The sequence below is a fragment of the Martes martes genome (assembly GCF_963455335.1).
Source record: "Martes martes genome assembly, chromosome: 4".
In the NCBI taxonomy this organism is placed as follows: domain Eukaryota; kingdom Metazoa; phylum Chordata; class Mammalia; order Carnivora; family Mustelidae; genus Martes; species Martes martes.
This window is the reverse complement of record NC_137891.1, coordinates 63,330,245-63,354,293: the sequence shown is the minus strand read 5'-3', so window position 1 is coordinate 63,354,293 and position 24,049 is coordinate 63,330,245. Positions and strand designations below refer to the sequence as shown.

At 36.8% G+C, this 24,049-nt stretch overlaps 1 protein-coding gene across 1 annotated transcript in view; it reads left to right on the top strand.

The window, feature by feature from the left end:
- LOC308341016 (uncharacterized protein C8orf34) overlaps positions 1–24,049 on the top strand; it is a gene marked incomplete at both ends in the record, with an annotated part of 367,987 nt that overhangs the window by 227,326 nt on the left and 116,612 nt on the right. The window contains one exon of the mRNA XM_080800601.1: positions 15,858–15,993. Coding sequence (XP_080656727.1) covers positions 15,858–15,993 — 136 coding nt within the window. The remainder of the gene's footprint in view (positions 1–15,857; positions 15,994–24,049) is intronic.

Below are 24,049 nucleotides of genomic sequence, written 5' to 3'. Positions count from 1 at the left end.
ACATTGAAGCTGGATCTGGAAATATATTCAATGTGTTTTATATGAAAAAGTGCTTTAATTTCAAAAGTTCTGGAAGATGAAACACAGAAATGTTGGATGAGTTTTCCTCTGGCTCTGGCTTTATCTAAGCTATGGCAATAGTCCATCTTGGAGATTCTGAGCTAGGATAGTGTGACATGATGGGTCATATGATGCTTTAGTCCTCCAGCAGAGTGTGTGTGTGTGTGTGTGTGTGTGTTTGGGTATGTGTGTGTACATAAGTATATATGTGTGTATTTGTATGTTCATGTGTATATGAGTATGGGTGTGTGTGTCTGTATGAATGTATATGTGTGTCTGTCTGTCTGCATATATGTGTACCTTCTATGAAAAGCTGCCACAGGCTGACTCTATTTTTTTGTTAAAATGTAGTCATGAAAACCACATACTGAATCTGAGACTCACAAAGTAGATCATATTTTTCCTACCCAAATGATGTTATAATTTTGGTTTAAATTTAAGATACAGCATCAAATCCTAGTTGTAATAAGAACTGCAACTACAAAGGGAAAATTCAGTTGCTACAAAATTTTATAATAATTTAAAATAACAAAAGTACATCATGATAGTATTAACTATGGATGAAAGTATTATATAAAATAATTATAGGCAGAACTCCAATATACTATGAACTGTATGTAAAATACTCTACATAAGACTTAGCTGTATGTATCATAAATTTGACCAAATATTAAATTATGATAGTTATTCAGCTTTAATTCATAATTTTACTCGCCATTTTGAAACTGGGAAAACACTTTAAGGAAATATTTGAATGACCACGTGTCTTAAAATAAGGTTGTTTGAAATTTTAATTGTCTTTTATATATTTTGTAAGTTCAACTAATCTTCAAGTCAGGTTATTTAATGTAAAACTACCCACTAAAGTAATTCTTTCAGGCTTCACTAAGAATTTCATTCTAAAATAATCTGGAGAAAAGAAAAATCGCTTGAATGTTGTATTTGTTATCAATAGCTTTATAACAGATTACCATACACTCACAGTCTTAAAACAATACACATTTATTATCTCACAGTTTCTTTAGGTCACGTATCGGCCCAACTCAGCTACATCTTCCATTTTGGGGTTTCTTACAAGGTTGTAGTCAAGGTGTCAGTCAGTGCTCCTGATGCTCAACTGGGGAAGGATCTCCCTTCAGGCTCAAAGAGTTGTCGGCAGAATTCGGTCTCTCAAGGGTTTCCGACTGAGGGCCTCAGTTCCTACTTGGGTGTTGGGCTGAAATCACCCTGTGTTCCTTGTCACATGAGCCTCCACCACAGGGTGACTTATTTCATCAGTGTGCAAGTCAAAGGAACCCAAACAAACAGATAGAGAAAATGTGCTAGCAAGATGAATGTCATGTTTTTAAAAAACCTAATCACACAAGTGATATCCAATCAACTTCGCTTCATTCTACTATTTAGAAGATAAGTCACTGTATTCAGCCATACTTGGAGGGGAGAGGATTAATCGAGGGGATAAGGAACTAAAAGCAGGGATTATGGATCATCTTAGAGTCATCCTGACACAGACGTGTTCAGCATTACTAACCTTATGTAACTTCTCTTGTTTTCTTTCTCATGTATGATGCTCTTGAAGGGCGAAGAAATCAATGCTGTGAGTGGAGAAGGGACCAGAGCATATGTGCTTTTTGCATTGTTCATACAGCAGAGTGGTAGGGTCACGAATGATATAGCCTTAAGATTGGTGCTTTTGTCATACTAAAAGACATTGTAATAAATGGTCATGGCAGAAACGATTTCATAAAGATGATGAAGCTCAAGGGGAAATCTTTGTTTTATTAATCATGGTGTTGAGTGGGGACAGAAACTGAGAATAAGTTCAGTTGTACTCTAGAAGGACTGTGGATGGGGCTGTGGGGCTGTGGGAAAGGTGGGAGAATCATAAAAGATGGGATGCAAAATCTGGAGGAGCCTTAGGGAGCAAAAACTGGTGGAACACCCAAAACCTTTAAAGGTGGTTGGGGCAAGTTTTGCTGTTCGAAATTCAATTTAGTCAGGATAGGTAGTCAAGGGTGCCTGGGTGGCTTAGCAGGGTAAGCATCTGCCTTTGGCTCAGGTCATGATCCCATGGGCCTGGGATCAAGCCCTGTGTTGGGCTCTCTGCTCAGCTGGGAACCTACTTCTCTCCCTCTGTCTGCCCCTCCCTCCCTCCCTCCCACCTTGTGCTTTCTCTCTCTCTCAAATAAATAAAATTTTATTCCTTTAAAACAAAAGATAGATTCCTTTAAAACAAAACAAAAGATAGTCAAGAGACTCTCTCTTCCATAGTCTTATGAAATTTTCAGGAAAAATATCCATTGGATATCATTTGGAATGAGGGTGTATGATGAGATATGTTGGTGAGATTGGTGTTATGGTAAAAGCAGAGTAGCACCTGCAGACTAAGCCATCTTTGTGTAACATAGAGTTAATCAGCAATGTAGTATGAATAGAGTATCATGCTATAGTTGAGAAAACATCACCTTAATGTTCAAATCCAGGCTGTACAACATATTAGCTGTGTGACCTGATCAAATTAAAGTCTGACTCAATTGTCAGAATCCATAGGCTTAACTTGGCCTACACTATTGTTTAAACTCCCAAAGCTGCTTAACCTCCCGGCAATATTCAGTTTTCTTATCCCATCCATTTTATTCATCTAAGGTACCTGCCTGTAATGCAGCTAAAGGAAGAAAAGAAGCCTTAGAGCAGAGGTTCTCAGCCTCAGCACTACTGACATTTTGGACATTATTGACACTCTTGGTGGTGAGAGGCTGGCCTCTACCCACTAGATCCCAGTAGTATCCATCACCCTCTCCCCCTCAGTTATGACAACAAAAAAATGTCTTCAGACATATTCTGATGTCTCCTTGGGGGGGGGGGGTGAATTGCCTGTGGTTGAGAACGATTGCCTTACAGGGTCCTTGTGTAGGGCAAAATAAGGTGTAACATCTGAAAAGCACATAAAAGAGTGATTAAAACATAACTGACACTGAACAAATGATAGTTTCCCTCTAAACATTTTATATTGGATAATAGTATCATACATGGAATTAACTTGATACAAGTTTATTGAAACACAGAAGGTAAATAATGCTATGCTAATAATAATTTATATGAGCACTGATTTGGGAAATCATTTGTTGTAGGTGTTTACATGTATATATAAAAGCAGACCCTCACCCATGAAGTCAAACCAGTCAAGCTTCAGTTACTATCTCTTCCAGTTAATACCCTGTGCCTTGGGAAATTGCTTCACATTTTCCAAGGGACCTTATCTATAATATACCTTATTTATCAATGAAATGGAATAACAATGGCATGGATATGGTTTGGGGATGAGTCATTCACTTATTCATTCATTATATGCCTATTGAGCATCTATTACATTCCAGGGACTGTACAGGAAATATAAGATAGTCTCTACCCTCCTGGATATTTATTAGTGGAGAATCAAATGATGAACAAATAAATATAAAATGTACTTACAGAATGTAACAAATGTTCTGGAGATAAGGAAGGATAAAAAGAATAAACAATAATCAATGATGCTCTCTTGTATAGAGTAGTCAAGGGAGTCCCCTATTAAAGGTCAGTATTTGAGCAGAGCAGTATGGTCATGTCTAGGGAAAGGGCACCCAGGTAGGGAGCACAGTAATTCTAGAGACCCGAAGACATTAACATTCTTGGGTTGCTCAAGGCACAGAAAGAAGCTAGGGTTGTTATAGAAGGAGTACATTGTATAACCAATTTGTACATTTTCTTGGTTTTTATATTTTTTCTTATCTTGAAACATCCATTTTTAGTAAACTCAAACATTTATATAATATAGGATATGAGATGAGTTCTTAGGTGATACCATGACACATGACATGTTACAAAGAATAGTTCCATAGAGGCAACTATCCAAGAAAATGGAACAAAGTTGAAAATGGTCTTGTAAAATTTCATTTGGGGTAGCAGTGTTTTGCAGCTTGAAGTGTAAAGGATGAGAACAGAATGTGAATTCCAAGAAAGCAGCATAGAATGGAAAGAGAATTTATAGTGTGTCAGACAGGGTGGCAACATCTTGTGGCATGTGGCTCCCATCTCAGTGATGGGAAAGGTATGTCTTGTGCTTGCTTCTTGCCTGTGGCACACCGCAAGGGAGAATGAGTTGGCAACCACAGCCAAAATACATCAGTAGCAATTTTAGTATATGGGCAGCCATGATCTTTTTTATTTTCCTAAAATTTGATTCTTTTAAGATTCATTCTGAAGGACCGAGTATAAAACAGAATTAAAGAGAGTTTAGAGGGGACAGGAAGAGGGGTCGCTGTGCTACTTAATGCTATTATTGGATTAACCATATTGAATTTAGAAGTCCAACACATATGATAAGCATGATGATATACTCCTTTATCTAACTTCGAAAAACTTCTTAAATGTGCATTTAGTTAGCTAAAATTTGCCCAATTAAGAATAGCCCATGATGAGATGAAAAATCTCAATATCACTAGCATGAAGTTGAGAGAGGGAGTAAAGCAAAGCACAAAGGATTTACAATGGAGCAAAAGAACTCTACAGTGTCAAGGATCTCGTGAAGGAAGAATACGATCAAAGCTGAAGACTTAAGCAAAAATGAAGATAGAATATAAGAAAAGAAAGAGGAAAGGAAGATAGTGGTGGAAGATGTCAATGACCTAAGACAGGTTACAACTGAAATCCAAGAAAAAAATAAACTAACAATGAAACCTGAGTTTAATATCACAGTAATTTACTTTTGTGTATTTTTACCATGTATATAAAGTAAACTGACTTCAGGTAGAGTCAACTCTACTAAAAATAAGTTTAGAGCATGGACACTGAAAATTTAACTGCTAGTCTTAAGACTATAGCAATTAGTGTATAAATTTATCATCCTCTCTCCAAAGGCCTTATTCTGAGTTGGCTAATTATATTATCAATGCAGAAACACTCATCAAAATGAGCCTGATTAATAATCATGGTCTGGATCAAAAATCAAAATATCATCAAATATGGCATAGGGTATATACATTAGGTTGATGGTCAAAGTTCATTAGCAGTCAACAAATTAATACAATGCACATAGGGACTTTTCAACATAGGACCTTATTTATTTAACATAGAACCTGTAAGAACATAAAAATTATTTTTAATAGGGTTAACAATTAGTTTAAAAACAAAAAGAGTGATGTTTGTATGTTTTATCACCCCTAGTGGCTGAAATAATATTTGCTATAACATAAGGGTAGTTAATACAGCCAACGGTCATTCTATAACCATTGGGATGAGAAATGCCTTCTCACTCTTAAGAGATAATAATTACATGAGTGCTTTAGCCAGAGACACATCCCAGGGAAATTGAAGTGGAATAAATACACTTTTAACAGTAGTAAAAGTGATAAACTTTTGCAAGATTTTTGTGGTGATTTATATATTTGAGAAAATTACACTGTTTTACTCCTCACCTTATGAAAATTAACAATTGATTTAATCCCAGTCTTTCAGATTAATCAACCTTTCTCTCTGACCTACCTAGATACCATCTCTGCCTTGCCCGTGTCTACACCTTCTCCTGGCTTGCCTCACATTCTGTTTTCCAGTTGTATTCCTGAACACCTCTACTTATAAGCTTTTTGCTGATCTCCTGTTTGAGCCTCCCCCTCTATCCCCCAAATCCCATCCCTAATGCTACTCCTCTGATTCAATCTCTAGTTCTCTGTTGTCCACAGTGTGTCCTCACTTCAATTAGGGCTGTAACTGAGCTTTCACTTCTATCAGGTCATTGTGCTTATATAAGTTTACCTGCCATGAAGTCCACATGCCTGGAATTTCAGTAAGTTTTATGGAAGAGAATTGTTCACAATCTCTATCCGTAAAACCTTCCAAGAGTGAAAAAAATTTTGGGGAAAGCCATTATTTTTTGTTGTTGTTTATACAATATAATCTCTTGATTTGTGGTGGGTGAAAATTAAGAAAAATAAAGATACACTGATGCAGAAACCAGACTTTGGGTAGTGTCTGGATTTGAATTTGCTAGAAGCAGTAGTATTTTCTTGCAGACTGGAAAGAGAAAACCACTCCCAGATGTCTTAATTTTTCTAACAGAAAAGCCTTCACAATTTACATCATGATGGGTTCAATTAGCACAAGTCTTGTGATTCATTTGCAATCTAAGTGAACAAATTCTAGCCTAAATTTTTACAAATGTTTGTGGTCATGATGTGTTTGGCTCTTGAAGGTCAAAGAAATTAAACAGGAACTGGTAGCTAGCAAAGATATCTCAGGAAGTTTCTTACTCTTTTCAGTTAATAGTAGAAGATACAGAAGACATGTAAACTTAAATTTCTGTAAACATTTTCCCTAACTTACTGGACTAATCACTTTCTTTGTTTATTGATCTCATGTGGTCAAGGAAAGTAAATATTCTGCAACCTGCTCTCTCTTATGTTATTAAAGAGGGAAACCAGCACAGCATTTAAATTCCACAAGACATTTTTTTTTCAAATGCAATTCTAAGTTAATTTTTTTTTAAATTAAGGTCATTCTAAAATTTTACAGCCTGTAATTTTTAATATCTTTATTTTTACTATTTACAAATCTGGTTAACTTGTACTATTCTGATGTACTGAGAAAGAATGCTGAACTCATATTTCAGGCATGATTTTAGAAAGAGCACCCATCAAAGCATGGCCTTAACATTTTTCCTGTACCTTTCAACCAGAATTTGTCCCAGCAAATGCTCTCCATTTTTTCTTTCCTTCTTATAAGGAACTATAGCTGTCTCACGTAACAAAAAAAATTTCATAAATATTTTTATTTAAACTTGTCTAATTTCTTATATACTTTCTCAACATTTGTTTTATTTTTAATAATTCACTCAGAATATATAACATCTGCTTAAAATATTTGACCAGATCAGCACTATCACCGTAAATCAACAAACCAATTGCAATGCAGGAAAAAACTGCCATATAATTCTTATGTAACCCTTCACTGAATCACTGTGAAGGGACTTATGTTTGGAAAGTTTTTAATTTTCGTTGTAAAGTTCCCAGAAACAGATGTGAAAATTCACTCATATCCCACATTGTCTAGCTTAAGCAGCTGTAAATTATTTCATGGATTACACTTGAATGAAATGAAAGTCTTGAGATTACTGCATCTAGGCAGCTGTTAGTTCCTTAAATTAAATCAAAACAGTTCTTTGCTTGATTAATTCTTGGTTTAGATTGCATAAAGAAAGATAACATGCTCACAGTCCTTAGTCATAAATTAGTTCATTTTTCTCAATAGTGTCCCTGTGAGTCAAAGGTTGCCACACAATTTTATAGGCTACCTTTAAAATAAATAGCTGTGTTTTCTATGATGAAAAAAGAAAAAAAAAAAAAAACAAGTTTGACACTCTCTTTTACAATACAATATTAATATAATGTATCATTTTGCCTGTAGAGAAACTTAACATAAGAACTGACCCTGCTTGATTTTCATGCTAGGCTGAGAACTGTATCTGTTTTTCTCGCCCATGTGGTCTCTTGCTTCACTCCACATTCCCTTTCTAGCCCTAGACTTGTGCCAAAATGTTTACCAAACATCCGGTTGGGTATCGGGAAGACAGCTCATCTCAACATGGTCCAAACCAAAGGTATTCTCTCTTCCTATATGCTCCAAAAAGCTAGTGTGAAGATACCTGCTAGGATTTCACTTTTAATCGTGAACCGTGTTGAGTCTTCCTCTAACATGACCTTCTAATACATTTCTCTCCTTTTCATTGTGACTTCCTTGCCCTAGGCCTCAGAAGCTCCTACATTCTCTCCTGATAAGACACTCCTTCCTGCCTCATCTCCCTGTTTTCAGTTTTTTTTTCTTTTCCAAAGTACTGTTGGCAAGTGCAACAAATGTATTCAGAAACCCGTTCTCGAAAAGCCAATTCCACGTAAAAGATCAGTTTGTCAAATAATTAACTGAATTTATCAGATTATGCTGAAGTCTCCCCTGGAGACTGGTGCCTTTAGTAAAGTCTCACCGCAACTCAGGGGTATCCTTTAAAAAAAAAAAAGTCCTATAGTCAGCAAATATCAATGAATACCCTGTGCTAGACACACTTCTGAAACACTGAAATTATGATAGGAAACGAGAGAGACTTCATTCCTATCTTGAGGTATCAGAAAAGAAACAATTTTTTAAAAATAAAATTGCAGGGGTGTATGTATGTTGTCTTTTGTGTATATGTGTGTGTGTGCATATTCAGGTTATATTTATATATATACTTACAAATATATTTTTATGTAGTGATAAGGGCTATAAGAAAAAAATAAAGCCAGAGAGCAGGATAGCAAGTACTGAAAGTAAATAATCTTTTGAATAGAGTCAATGAATATGATTCTATTATTCACAGAAATATTATTCTTGCATATATTCAGTAATTGTTATTTGCATCAATTTAAGGCATGTTAATTTAGTCTAAAGCTATAAGACATAGCATAGTTTAATTTATTTGAAAATATAGCTTTTATTAATATATTCTTGAACTATATGTTCTAGAATAGCACTGTCCAATAGAAATACAATGTGAGCCACAAACTGGAGCAACATACGTCATTTTCAACTTTCCAGTAGTTACATTAAAAAAATGAAAAAAAGGTAAAATTCATTTTCATAATAAAGTTTATTTAATCCACTATACCCAAACTATTATTATTTCAACAAGTAGTCAACATGAAAGTTATAAATTAGGTATTTTGTATTATTTTCTTTGTACTAAGTCTTCTAAATCCTGTGTTTACTTTAGTCTTAACAGCATATTGTAATTCAAACCAGTCATTTAAGTGCTCCATAATGACATGTGGCTAATGACCACTGACTTGGATGGTACAGTTCTTTAATATATTGATTATATAAACTATATCAAATACATTCTTGATATTTATTTGCATGTACAATTATATATCCTTATGTAAGAACATATTAATGAGAAATGCATTTATAGCTATGAGTAATATATTTATGAACTTATTCACTAAATATGATAGTTTAATGTATTGATTTCAATGAAGAGTATCAAGATTATATATTGTATTACATATAATATATATCTCTATAGTATAGAGATTGTAACAAAAAGAATATTTGTTCAAATTATAGATTGTTCAAAAAGAATATTTCTAAAAATTTTTTTATAACTTTAGAAAATTGTTTATGTTAATAAATATACCTACAGTTATCCTTTTAAGACATAGATTTGATCACTTTATCACCCTTCATTATCTGAGGCTAAGCTCTTTTCCACTGTTGCATCCTGATATCCCTATACATTTCAGGTTATAGTCAGAGAGCTGTATAACATTCCCCAAAATACTATGTACTTTTAAATCTGTGTACATTTTCCTGTTCTTCCATCCTTCCAAAAAGTCCTTTACCACCTGTTCTGGCCTATATTTTTTACTCACTTCTTACTTAATGTATTTAGCTTTCTAATAATTCCTTTATCAAATAGATTTAAGTTAGAAAACTGAAAATATTCTGTATAATTACAATAGGGGACACCTGGGTGGCTCAGTGGGTAAAGCCTCTGCCTTAGGCTCAGGTCATAATCCCAGGGTCCTGGGATGGAGCCCCACATCCCGCATTGGGCTCTCTGCTCGGATCTCTGCTCTCTGCTCCCCCCCTCTCTCTGCCTTACTCTCTGCCTACTTGTGATTTCTCTCTCTTTGTCAAATAAATAAATTTCAAAATCTAAAAAAAAAAAATAATAACATGAGGTTCTCTGATGAAAAAATGTATTCCTGATTGCTTTAAAGAAATTTCTGATTGCCTAGAGTCTCTCCTTAATAGATTGAATTTGTATCTACTTTCCACAAAGATGGTACATGGTCTATCGACTTTATCTACAACAACGGGCGGCCTATGGTGGGGGGAATATCTTGGAGAATATTTTATTTAGGAAAAAGCCCCCTTGGGGCACCTGGGTGGCTCAGTGGGTTAAAGCCTCTGCCTTCTGCTCAGGTCATGATCCCAGAGTCCTGGGATGAAGCCTGGCATCCCACATTGGGCTCTTTGTTCAGCGGGGAGCCTGCTTCCCTTCCTCTCTCTGCCTGCCTCTCCGCCTACTTATGATCTCTGTCTGCCAAATAAATAAACAAAATCTTAAAAAAAAAAAAAAAAAAGGCCCAAAGGGAAGAAAAAAAAGAAGGAAGGAAGGAAAGATGGAAGAAAGGAGGGAAGGAAGGACAAAGGAGAAAGAGGGAGAGAGGGAGGAAAAGAGTGGGGGAGGCAGAGAAGGAGGGAAGGAAGAAAAGAAGGAAACATTGACACCATTGATGTTCTTAGATTCTGAGTTTTCTATATTTAGAAAATGTGCTCGGCATTTCTTCCCTTGACTTATCCGGTATTGAAAATTCCTTGGACAGGATCTTTCTCAAATTCTTTAATTTGTTTTTCTCTCTCTCTTTCAATTTGTGTAAACTTTCCAAAATTTTTTTAAGTTAAGGCATTTCTGTTTCCTTCTTTTGATTTATTTAATCCTAGACACCTGCTCCCTATAATAAAGCTGTTAAGGAAATGGAGCTATGGGGACCTAGATTTGTATATTTTTTTTCCTTTGCAAACTAAACATAGATTATTAGTATTCTTTCACGACTAAACAGGATGCCAGATTCTTTCTAGTTGTTTCACCCTTTAAAGCTTGGGGAGTACTCAGTAGTTTTTAGGAGCTTACTGACATTCTGTGGCAGAACTGATATTGGTAAGGAATGAAGGGATGAGTATTTCTCATGGTAAGGCTTCTCTCAAGATTTCAAAAGCCAATTACACTGCCATCATCACAGCTGCATTGGACAGTTCACAGCCACCACAGCTGCTGAAGTATTTAGCTTACAGCACCCTAAAGTCTCCCGTGAACCAACAAGTAAATTCTAGCAGTCTTCTCACTCTTGGGTTCCCTTTTTCTCCCACAGTGTGATAGTTATTCTGAGCTAGGAAAAAAAAAAAAAAAAAAAAGAAAGATGATAACCAGATGTAAATAGGGTAGTTCGGCTATCTCCAAAGGCCTTATGAAATACCCCTCTTGAATTTACAAGTAGAAAGAGAATTCTGGTAAGGAGATTCTACCATTTGTTGAGGGAGGAGATGGGGTGGATGGATGGCTTGAGTATGTTTTGATTATAAGTTGTTGGCATGGGAAACCTGGAGGTAAGCTGACTAGAAGCATTTGGTTTGGAGAGCATATTTGACTTTCTCTGATTGGTTTTGAGTTGGAAATGGAGATAAAACAAGGAAAGCGGGCCTTTATGAACCAAGTCCTGAATGTTTGGGGGTTAACTGCTGCTGAGGCTTCACTGGTTGATTCCAACAGAGGTTGTGGATAGTGTTCTAATATCCTACATGATCTTTCCACTGTCTTATATGTTCAATCTCTAAGTCCTCTCTTTTAGTCATTCTCTCCTTGTAGGAAGTTGGACAAAAGATCCATATCTTCAATGTTTGATGATTGTTCACTTGTCTCCATAATCAATTGTATCAAAAGGTTTCTTAATCTTTTTGATGTTGTATCATCATGGTGATCATCTGATAAAGAAGTGGCTGATAGAAGCATTTAAAACTTGCACTAAGTATTAAGTATTAAGCTGGTAAAGTTAAATGGACTGGTATCATGACCACTGTGGCATAAACAAGAATAATTAAAAGTCCACTTAAGATGCTTCAGAACCAGAAACCTGAATGTCCAACCAAGGCCAAAAGAATAATTCCACAGGTCATAAAGATCCATCTTACAGAGCCATATAGCTTTTTTCCTTAAGATGATATATAGCCTTCTCTAACTTAGGTGTTTCATTGAGCCAAGTATAGCAAGAAGTCTAAGCAATGGCAGAGATACCATCATTACTAAGTGCACAAGAAATTTAAATTGTCTATTACTACTCTTGCCAAGGAATTGAGATTGATCTATATTCCATCTAGATTATAAGCGTATAATTTTATAACTTCTGCCAAAGTTAAAATGACACCTGTCTTACAGTCTTTTGTTTGTATGATTCTTACTATTGGAAACTCTGTTTTGATTGTTTGTATAAATTCTGAATTCATAACCTCTTAGGTCATGCACTTGAATAGTGAAGGATAGCCTCATTTTAGATCTTGTGACTCAATTATAATTTCCAGATTTGATGATTTATAGAATTAGAGTGTCTGTGTACAGATAAATTTTGTAAAATTATTCTTAATGTGCATGAGATAATTACGAGACAAGGAAGACTAGTTATTCCAGCTGCAAAGGAAGTAGTATCTGGTAAAAACACATGGATATCCAGAAAAAAAGGAATTATTCATAACATGAGGTTAGAACAAAGGCCTCACATTGGCTGGCTTAGGTATTTGTATTTCTTTTAGTCTAGAAGACAAATAATTGACCCCTCAATTTTAGAAGGTCCCTCTCTTTTTCCGTAAGAGAGGAACACTAGCAGAGTCACAAATTAATCTGTTTAAGGTCATTTGTCCCTGTAGGTACAAGTGAAAACACCATTGGTTGTAGTTCCCTTTGATCTCATTTCCATAGATTGGAATTTCCCTTAGATTTTCATCATTAGGGTCTAGTGAGGAATAACATGTCCAGCAATCAGTAAGCTTGAAGGTTATTGCAAGGATAATCTGAGATTGGTGTTATAATGATTATGTTCTAATCTAATTTTAGTAAGAAGGAAATAAAAGAAAAAGGGCCTTTAGGCATGGCAATATCGAGGGGTCTCTAGAAAATGAGAAATGATTATAAGTCAGCAGATAAAAAACAAAATAAGAATTAGGCAGGGGTTTTGATTCAGCATCTTGTGTAGGAGCTTTCCACCATTTTTGGTGGATTATTCTAAAGTTGAGTCTTGGGTCATTGTCCACTGGGAAGATCTGCTGCTTCTAAAGAATCTCTGAGAGTCTTTAGATGAGATCCCGTCTTAGGTCAGCCTTCCCATCTGGTTGATTCCAGGTTGCTTCTTTAGTCGTGAAATGTGAACCCAAGGACTTATCAGGGAGTTTTACTTCTGTATCTGTCCTTAACACTATCTGATAGAATCCTTTCCGGTGACGCTCAAGAGCAGTTTTTCCCCAATGTATCTTCCAATAGATGAAATCTCATAGCTGAATATCATGAAGAGGCCATTTAAGAAGACTATTTGAATCTACCCTTAACCTGCAATATTTTGTGGTGCCTGTGTGCATGAGTATAATATCATAGGTAAAATCCTTAAACATGGGGGCCTTGCAGTTGCCAGTTCACAGCAAAGCAAACAATGTGTCCCTGGGGGAGCAGACCATACTGCTTTAAGGATGGGTGGGAGTCCCTTTGACTAAAAGAGCTCGAGGGTTCTGAAAGCTTTGTTAGTTTTATTTCAAGGACATCATTGATTCTTTCTACATTTTCAGAAGTTTGTAGGAGGTAAGAGCAACAAGGTTTCTGAATAAGGGGTAAAGGGGTAAAGAACTTATAAAGTTCTTTAATAGTATTTCTTGTGAAAGGTGTGCCTTGGTCACTTGATAAAAAAAAAGTTCATATTCCCAAGGTCAAAAAAACACAGAATTGAGCAGATTTTTAGCAACTGTAAAGACCATAGCTTTTCAACAAAGAAATGTTTCAACCCATCCTGAAATTCTATAGACATACAATAACTAAAACAGAGAAATCTCATGGAAAGTGGAAGCCATGTAAAATCCATCAGAAGGCGTTCAAAGGGCCCTTGAAGCTTTGGTTTCTGGCCAGGTCCCATATTTGCAGTTTTCCTAGAATTATGCTGGTGACAAGTCCACGTAACTTAAAAAATACCTCACCTGGCTTTTTAAAGTGTACCAGCCATGTAAATTTAAGATAATAACCAATTTATCTGTACTATGATGGGTAGTATGATGGAGAAATTTAGCTAATATACCTTTGAAATAATCTAGTGCCACCAAGCAGTTGTCTTGATAGTACCAGAGATTAGGTAAATGAAGCTAGAGCCACATTTTTTTCCATTTTATGTTTTTCAAAATGAGGGATTAAATATTGATATTTTATAATGGTCTCTTTGAATTCCTTTAAGGATTTATCTTTTGAGTTTAGATTGGATCAAAACCTTGGTTAAGGCCGTTTGTTTGGCAAAATGATCTGCTAGAGATTATTTCCTTTAGCTCCCATATTTACTCTGTGGTCTTTTGTCTAGTTGACAAGCTCATGTAAGTGTGATCATTTTGTCATCTAGACTAATTTTACTTCACGTAGAGGATTATATTCCAGAGTCAAGTTTAAATTGGTGATAGTATCTTCTGCTCCATTTTGAAGTTTTGAGGTATGATCTATCAACAAATAACATTAGGCCAGACTTCTCCATGGGAGTCCTCAAAAAACTGAATGGGGTATAGTAAGTTCCCTAACTGAGCTAAGAAAATTGTGAGGTTCTCTTCTTCTGGTAGGGGCAGGAGAGGGGCATATCAATGTGTTGCAGTGGTAAATAGTAATGTGAGGATGGGACACTAACAGAATCTCACAGAAGCTAATTAGCTAGCTGGAAAGTGCCATGTTCTCAGATAGTGGTAATGTCTGTGTTGTATGAGGGACACAAATCCATAAGATCAAGAGAGAAGGCTATATAACCAGTTTAGCAAAAGCACCAAGTTTTGAAGGGATGGTTATTGCCTTTAAAACAAGGGGAAGAAGCTTTTGCAACCAGGTCAAGACTGGTTTTCATGACTCCCATGAAACTGAGTTAAAACTCGATGGGCTTGCCCAGATTGCTCATATGCAAGTTGATGGAAAGATTTTAGCTGGTATTGTCTATGGAAGGAGTCTATTGACAAGTCTTCTTCAGATGACAGAAAGCCTGTTTATGACTCACACTAAAAGTTGTCACAATCTCAGGAAAATTTGATACTTGTTGGTTACAATATCCAGTTAAGCCAGAAATACTCTTGATTGTTTGGTGAAGGTTCTAAGATGTTTAGATAGTCTATAGCCTTGTCAGGAAAGAATGATTTACCTCCTTATCTAGGTTATAACCTCAAATAATGTATTATGTTTTGGCAAGATTATAATTTATCTTTTTGAAACTTCATGTCCCTCTTTTGGTAAGGATAAGAACAAATAAATGGAATCCTTTTTACCAGAGTCCTTGCCCTCAAAATAAAACAGGAGATCACGTACCTATTCTATCAGGACTGAATTGCAAGGGAAACTTAGATTGAGGACCTGGGAAAAATAGGAGGGGGATTTAGTGAACCTTGGGCTTGACTATCCAAGTATATTGTCCTCCCCACATGAAAACAAAAAGGAAGGGTTAAGAGTGAAAACAGAGAAGGCTTAATAGAGGTTGTTGCATGGGGAAGTGTCAAGGCAAGCTAATTAGAAACAAATGATCTTATATAATTAGTTTGGAAGACTATATGTGTTTCTTTGGTTGGCTCTGAGTTGGAAGCAAAGGCAAAAATAGAGAAGCTGTCAGTCATTGACCAAGTCCTGACCATTTGGGGCTAATTACAGCAGAGATTTTGGTGTGGTTTCTCTGAACGCTCACAGAAAGGTGGCCCGTCCGTGTTCTGTAGTCATAGATGATGGTCTGCCCATTGTCTAAACGGGTTCAGCCTCTCATCATTTTTCTTCTGTAAATCTTTCCCTACATATGCCTCCAGCTACATCTAGGAATGATTTGAAAAATAACTGATACATGAGGTAATATTTTTGCAAGGCAGAAGTATAATTGTTTACTTAACTACTAGCAGATACCTGAAAACATGCACTTTTCTTATTAATTCTATTAGGGCTAATTTTTTCTCTGCAATTGTTTATGTTGTTACAGAGGATCTTGATGATTTAAGAATGGAGGGAGTAACTACCCTTGTACCTTCTGGGAGCAAATTTAACCAGGCTCGCGCTACTCACCCTGCTGAACCTCAGGCCAAGGTCACACTGAACATCTGTTCAAGGTGTGCCAGGTAAAACAAATAATAGGTATAGTATATATAAACGTAATCTTAATTTTTAAAATCTAAGATTTTGATGCAAAGGCTGTTAACTCCTCTGTGTTAAAAAAAAAAAAAAATCATTTCCTTCAAAAGGTCTTTTGTGCTAACATTGGAGAGGGAGTTAGCCGTGCAGTTTTTCCTTGCGTCCAAAGCTACTCAGACCAACAATGAAATCAAAGAGTTTAGCTTGTCCTCACTACACAGTTTGAGGAGTTTTAAGTCTTTCTCTCTCTGAATTTCATTTGCTATCCGCCCTACTGGTTCCCTTTCAAAGGAAGAGTCTAAGGCCTCTACAGGTTCAAAGCCCCTTTTAAAGCACCTGCATAAAGGCAAGTTTGCCCAGGTATAGTTTAAGATCTGATGTTATTGGCCTCTTAACCTGCTCAGCATCTTGTCCACCTCCTGGAAAGAATTTAATCAGCTTGACACTTTTCAGTTTTGGCAGCTGGAAGCAATCTTTGCATAGACCGTCTGTGGCCAAAGAAGTAGCTTAAGTTACTGCCAAGTCAGCTCCCAGTGCTGGTCTAGCAGAACTCACCAAATAGCTAGAATTCATTCTTTTGTAGGAACTAAATCTCATTTGCAAAGAGGCTTTTAAGCCTGTTTAAATGATAAAACAAGCCTTCTAACCCTTATGTAAATGGTGCAGATTAGCAAGAACAATGCACTGGCTGGCCAGTTTTATCTCCTTTTCTTTATGTCTAGCTGTTCTATTGTATTGTTTGAGAGGGGATTAGCTGCTTGGAAATTGGGAGGGAGGGAGTGTAGGAAAATCAAATCAGATTCTTGTAGCTTTTCCTCTTTCCTTTTAGCCTTTGGAAATTTTTATTTTAATTGTCACAGGCTTAGAAAAATAGAACGGATACCTCTTAGAAAAGCAGGGATGTTATTTGAGACCATTAGAAATGCCGCAGCACAGTGGAAACAGCACATCAATGGAAACACTGCTTCAGACAAGTAATATTTGGGTGATTTGACTTTGATTAGGGCTGCAAAGAAAACTTCTACTGTTACTGTGATGGCATTCAGGCATCTTGAGTGTACAGAGTTATCTATGCGAAAGTTGTGTGGCAGTTTTGAAAAACCTTTGTAGTATGGTTAAATAACAAAAATTCAACCGAGTAAACCTTGAAGATCTAATTGTCTTTATCAAATAATTCCTGAATCAGGCAGCATGTAGTAAACACAAAAGAGTTCCACTGAGCAACAGGAGAGGAAAGGTTTTCAAAGATACGGAGGAGTACGTACTGCTTGGAGCACTGGGTGTGGTGCATGAACAATGAATTTTGGATCACTGAAGAGAAATAAAATAAAATGGGGGGGAAAAAAAAGAAAAAAAGAGGGATGTGGGGGGAATTGTTAGCCAAGAATCCACTGTTTTAGGCTAGGCTGCCCTCCTGGGTAGAACAGAAGTGGTCTATCAGTAAACTTTCTGGCTGCTTGCTCAGTGGGGAGCCTGCCTCTCCCTCTTTCCCTCACCCTGCTCCTGCTTGATCTCTTGCACTCTCTCTCTCTCTCTCTCAAATAAATAAATAAAATCTTAAAAAAAAAAAAAACCCATTGGATTAGTTACCAATTTTACATAAAATATTGAGATTTCTGTCTGCTCTTAAATACCCATACAGGTCGTAACACCAGGCCCACATTCTCAGATGATCACACAGTACATTCTCAGATGATCACACAGTAGCAGCTTCCCTCCCAGACCCTTAGACCCCACAGCTGTGTGCCAGTTCACGTCGTTAGCTTGTCTGTCCAGCTTCACTCGTTTACACTACCCATCTAAAGCCTAGAGGCCTTTGTAACCTCTGATTTGCAGAAACATAGGAACTTTGATGATAAGCAACGAATCGGGACTGGAGGAATGAAGTCTGAGGTAACTGCCAGGCCACTGGGAGAAGATTCTGGTGCCCAGAAAAAGCAGATGATACTGTCTCAGGGTATCAGGCTCTGCCCAGGAGATTATGGTAGGCAGGTGGCAGTTTTAGACCAGGTGATCCCTCAGAACTCAGTGAGTCAGAATTCTAGTGCAGCAGACTAGACCAACACGGAGAAAATGGTTGCTTCCTTTAGAGAAATGTACCCATTCTCATTGTTCTTCTTGAGTGGGCGCTGATACCCAGCCTGGAAGATAATAAGAGATAATGTGGTCTTTAGAGAGGAAGACTGGACATTAGATTTTTTTTGGACCTTTTGGGATCAGGGTTTAATTCCAAGTCTCACTGGATTGGAGGCAGTGTAGTGCTAATGGATAAGAAAGTTTTGGATAATTAATGTTCAGTTGCAGAACATAATTACCGACACTTTTCAAGACTTTATGGCAAAGGTAAAATAGAAAGACAACCTCCTTCAAAGTTTGGCAAAGGGATCTTTATATACCCTAAATTACCTAGTGTATCACTGTGGGAAAAATTAGGCAAATATTCAGAAAATCTGGTCCCTCATCTGTGAAATGGAGTTCTTGCAATCCTGGAGATAACCTCTAAAGACTATTGAGAGGTCTGGACAGAATAATGTGTGAAAAGGCAGCTAGCAAATTGTTCACAGGGCAAGGCTGTCAAGGAAAAGGGGTTTCCTCTTTTTCTCTCACTAGGATAATCACCATATAAATACTTAAGCAGTTTAAAATACTTCAGTTTTTTCCCTATCTTTTTGAAAGGTTTGCACTAAAGTGCTCAGGTATTGAAGAAAAAAGATCCTCGTTCTTCTGACATTCTGGAATTTTCTCTTGCCTTAAGCTTCTAACTAACTAGAGAAAAAAGGGTGTCCATTTTCCAGGATTTCTATGTTTAATAAAGCGGTGTAAGGTAGCAATATTTTTGTCATTTGTTTGCTGTTTTGTCAAGTCTTAAGGTCAAGAAATCACTTTTTCCATGGAACTGGAGAGGTAAAATGCCTAAGTGAGCTTAATGGTTTTGTTGTGAAATAATACCATAGTTGCAAGATACTGATACCAAGCTCTGTGGGGCATCATTGAAACTTAAGTGATGTTGAGAGTTTCTGCAACCAACTCATCAATGAGCAAGTTAGTATTAAGAGGCAGAGTCTTCTCTATAGATTGCCTTTTTTCTCCATCTTTTTTTCAGATACTACACTATTTATGAGCCGCTTACGGGATCACATTATCTAGAAGTGAGTTTGCATATGATATGTCCACAACACTGTTGCTCTTATCAAGTTGAGGGCATTCAGCCAAAGGCCACAGAGCCTTTCTCATTCAGAACCTGATGGGAAGACATAATGGGTAATGAGAGTGATATGTTTCTACTGGAATGATTGAGGGATATTAGATACGCATGACCACTGGAGACACTTCTACTTTCTAAGACATCAGGAAAAGAGGAATTCAGCTCACGTTAAATTGTTCTGTAAAGTTTTATGTGGGACAAGGTGACTAAAATATCAAGAATGTCAAAAAGTTTATTGATTAGCCTAGTTACAAGAAATAAGATTACAGGATTTTTTTTTTTTTTCATAAATACTTCACACATGGTTGGGAAAGTACAGATGAAAGAAAGCTTGTGTTTTCAAGCTGGAAAATTATTCCAGGGTAGTGTTACTCCTGTAGCTCCTGATGGCTTCGGTCTGATGTGGGCATTGCTGCAATTTGTGTGATTTAAACAAAGAGATGACATCATCTGGCAAGTGGGAAAATGTTTGCTAGTAGAGATCTGACCAACCAAGCTATTTTAAGATTCCAACCCAGAACATTTCATTTTTCCTCTCAGATCATGAAGTAAAGAAGCCGTTATAAAACAGCAATTTTAAGTAAATAAGAATTTTCTGTGTAGGGTGTAGAGGTATTCTTATAACAGGTGATTTTATTCATTACAAAGTAGATTTTTAATATATTCATTGAGTACCTTGCTTTGACTTTTAGAAGAGTCCACCAATATAGCTACAAATCTCAGAATGTATGGGCGAAACAAGTTTCATTTGTTGCCTAGGAATCACACTAAGTAGTATCAACTAAAAAGTCAAGTGTCAGTAGGTCAGTAATGCAATTTATCAGTAATTACCAGCAACACTTCTGTGGTTTTAAAAAATTGTGGTTTGTAAAATTCTGAGTTTCAAATAAAATTTTTTATTAAATGTCCTGAATTTTTGTTGTAAGATAACAATTAAGATACCAAGAGCAAATGTGGATACGAAGGCACCAAATTACTATTTCAGTGAAGTTTATGAGCCATTTTCCTGGAAAGACCACCCATTAATTCTGTCTACCCACTGCCATTCTGAGGCGTTAAATCTTGTTTTCTTGGACTCCTGCCAGGGCATTCCGGGTGGTAAAATGCTATTTGTTTTTGATGGTGCAAGTGTTTGCCTTCATTCATGCTTAACATCAATAGTGCACACACAAAAAGAACTGAAAGCCATTTTAAAAGAAATTAGATTATAGAGAATGTACAGTGCCACTGCTCAGAAACTCCAACATGAGAATGCTAGGACCAGTTTGTTTCCAAATAGCCTGCTGAGTTTTAACTGATTTGCTTCATGTCATTGTACCAGCACTTGTTCATCATTTCTCCTAAACATCATGACATTAAAATGCTGAGTTTGTGCATTGATGTGATAAAGCAGGAGGAGAACGTCCTTGGTGATGACAAGCTGCGGTCAAGGGGAATGAGAAATATTGTTAAGCGTGAACTAGTTTCAAACTGTCTATATTAGGATTTCCTAGCTGACCTGAGGAAATCTGCATAATTAATCATACATTAGATTCTGTTTCACATTCCTAGGCATTTTTTTCTTTTTTCCCCAACTATTTTTAGAAGGCTCAAATTCAGCAAGTTCCCATTGGAAGGAAAGGGACATAAAGAAAAATGGGTAAAGACAAAATGGGACTGCTGTCATGGTTTAAAGTGAAAAATTTTTGAAAAAAATTGAAATCTCATATTTTATATCATATCTACATATAACCTTAGCTTTACATTACATTTAATGCAGAAGTCTAACCCCACATGATATCAAATGACATTTCCCAAATTCACAGCATGACATTCAGCTATAACTGTATCAGTTACTACAAAGTAAAACTCATAATTGCTCTCTTAAAATGAAAGTAAACCCATAAATCACCCAATTTTGTTACAAAATAATTTTTCCTATTATAAATTACAATTGTAACTTTTAATTACATTAATTAATTATAATAATTACTGTAAATTAATTAATTGTAAATTAATACAAATTCCTTGATTTTGACTGGATGGAGGGTAGGAAAAAAAAAAAAACTCCACAGCAACAGCAATAAGATTTAAAACCCAGTGTTCCTCTGATACGACAGAGAAAGGTATTCATTCTACTCCCATCTTCTAGAATTTGGGCTTTGGGAGGTTAAACCCCCTAAGCTTTCGACACAGGTCACTTTTTCCTTCTTTGCCTGTGAACTTTTTCTTGTTAACCTTAAGTTAAATTGTTCTTTTGGAGCTTAAAACTGCTAAGGGGAAAATAGAATTTTTGGTTTGAAAAATTTAACTCAGAGAGGACCATGTTAAAAGGTCCTGTGCCCAGTGTCTCCCAGCTTCCTGAGACCCCTCCAACACTGCCGCGCAGAGCTGTGAGCCCAGCTTGAGGAACCGCAGAACTCCACCCATGTTAGCTACCGAATCCACACCCATCTACTGCAAGTACTTATTTCTACACACCTGCAAAGGCTGTGACTAACTGTGGAGGGGAGTGGGGCAGCTGTGGGAGCAACTAGAGAAACTCATGCTGGGCACACTCTATAAATATGCTCTTTCTCTTGGGGAACCTGGGTGGCTCAGTCATTAAGCATCTCCTTCAGCTCAGGTCATGATCCCAGGGTCCTGGGTCCGAGTCCCACATTGGAGAGCTTGCTTCTCCCTCTGCTTGCCATTCCCCTCCTGCTTGTGTTCCCTCTCTCGCTGTCTCTCTCTCTGTCAAATAAATAAATAAAATCTTTTAAAAAAAGAAGAAGAAGCTCCTTCTCTGGAGATAGTACCCAACATAAGTGCACAAAAGCAAAACACACTTGTGGACCTACCTCTTTCCACTCTCAACATCCTGATGCCTGACCTGTCTACAATTTGACAAGAGTATCAAGAGCTGATGAGAGGAGAAGATGGAAAGGATTCTAGTGACTTAAAATATCTTAGCATTGTCTCTGAAGAAGTGCATCCAGAAAAAATAAATATAAGACTATTAGCCTTATGGCAAGAATAATTCCTCAAAACCCTGAGGACACTGGGAGCAGCACCAGTGGTCAATTGTATAAGAATTCAAATGATTTCACCTGGTTTCCCCAGCAGCTGATGAGCTTATAGATGCTACTCTTGGTCTTCAGTTCTTTATTCAGGGAGTCAATGCCGGGTTTGAAGTGGCTGAAGAATTAGGCTCTACGAATAGTCTGCTTGGAACAGCTGGAGGTACTTTGTGGAAAATACCTGAATCTCTCATGTGTTATTGAACCAGTAGCATCTCTGATGAACTTTCACTTGCTGTTGTGGGCTGAACCATCATCAATCCCATGAATTTTTGTCAAAAAACCTGAATATTCTGACTTGCCCTACTGCACATTGGTTTGATGCCCTGTTAGTGGTGATGTTTTCTTGCAATTTTTTGAGCTAAAGGGCTGAGATGAAAAATTTTCTGTATGAGAAGAATCACCCTCAACTGCTGTTATTGGACACTGAAAGCTTTGGAAATTAGCTTTTGCTTCAGACTTGATAATGTTTCCTAATGAATTCAACCCCAAATTCCAAGGTAAAATAGTGCTTATATGAAAACCTCATATTGTGTAAAGTCATTTTGATGACAACTAATGTAGATGGAATTACATCATGTCAAGCTCTTTTACATGCTTTTGTTTTATATGCTTGTGAATTTAGTATTTGGTAGTACCTAGGTATGTGAAAGGACACTTTCAAAGGTGAAATATATTAGATCTCATAACAGAATCAGCATTAGCAGGTGAAAATTTGCTATCAATTTTGATGAAAGGGGAGCCTAATTTTAAAAAATTATCCTGCTTCCCCCCAAATTTTTCATTAATAGACCTGTATTACAAAAGATTGTAATTGGTTATTGTATTTTAAATTTAATCACTAAAAACTTGTGGAAAAATCAATTAACATCATTTTTATTTACAGATATTATAGGTATTCACGCTGTGGCCTCCAAAATCAACATTCTGTATTCAAACACCCTGTTTAAATTCACTTACCAGATTTCATGGTTGTTAACTTTTATATTCTAATTGTTTGTTGTGAGGGCACCTTTCCAAACAGATAATGCTGTAGACACTCACATCTCTGTAATTGTTTTAATAGGATGGCATTCTAATTAATTTGTAACACAGGGATCCGTCTCTATAAAGAGGGAGCGGTCTTTTACCCTTAGGGGCATTTTAGAATTTCCTGAGATGTATTCTTCTCCAAGATTTCTGTTTCTTCCCCCTTGACGTCCTTTTTTGTTTGTTTGTTTTTAAGATTTTATTTATTTATTTGAGAGGGAGAGAGAGGCAGAGATAGCAAGAGTGAGCACAAGTAGAGAGGAAAAGGAAAGCAGGATCCTGCTGAGCAAGGAGCAGGATGTAGGACTCGATCCTAGGACCCAGAGATCATGAATGAGCCAAAGACAGACACTTAACCAACTGAGCCACCCAGGCGTCCCCACCCCCCCACCTTGAAGTCTTTAATGAGTTTCTGCAATCTTTACTGGATATTTTTGAGAAAGACCATTAAAGAGCTTTGTTTTGTTTGTTTGTTTGTTTGTTTATAGCCTTATAGATACCATGATTCCTTCTGGCTGAGATAGGAATTGGATACTTCAGGGCATCTTGGTCTGGGATTAAACCAAGGAAATCAAATGAAGGAAAAGAAAAGGCCTGGGATACCCTCCTGACCCTAGAATTGAGGAATACATCTAAAAACCTGAGTAGCCAAGGGACAAGAATAGAAAATTCCCGTTTTTGTTTGCTTGTTTTTCCCTGGTGAGAAGAATAACACAGGTAATATACAAAGAGGCACAGAGGTTCAGTTTATGATTTCCAACTGAAACAAAA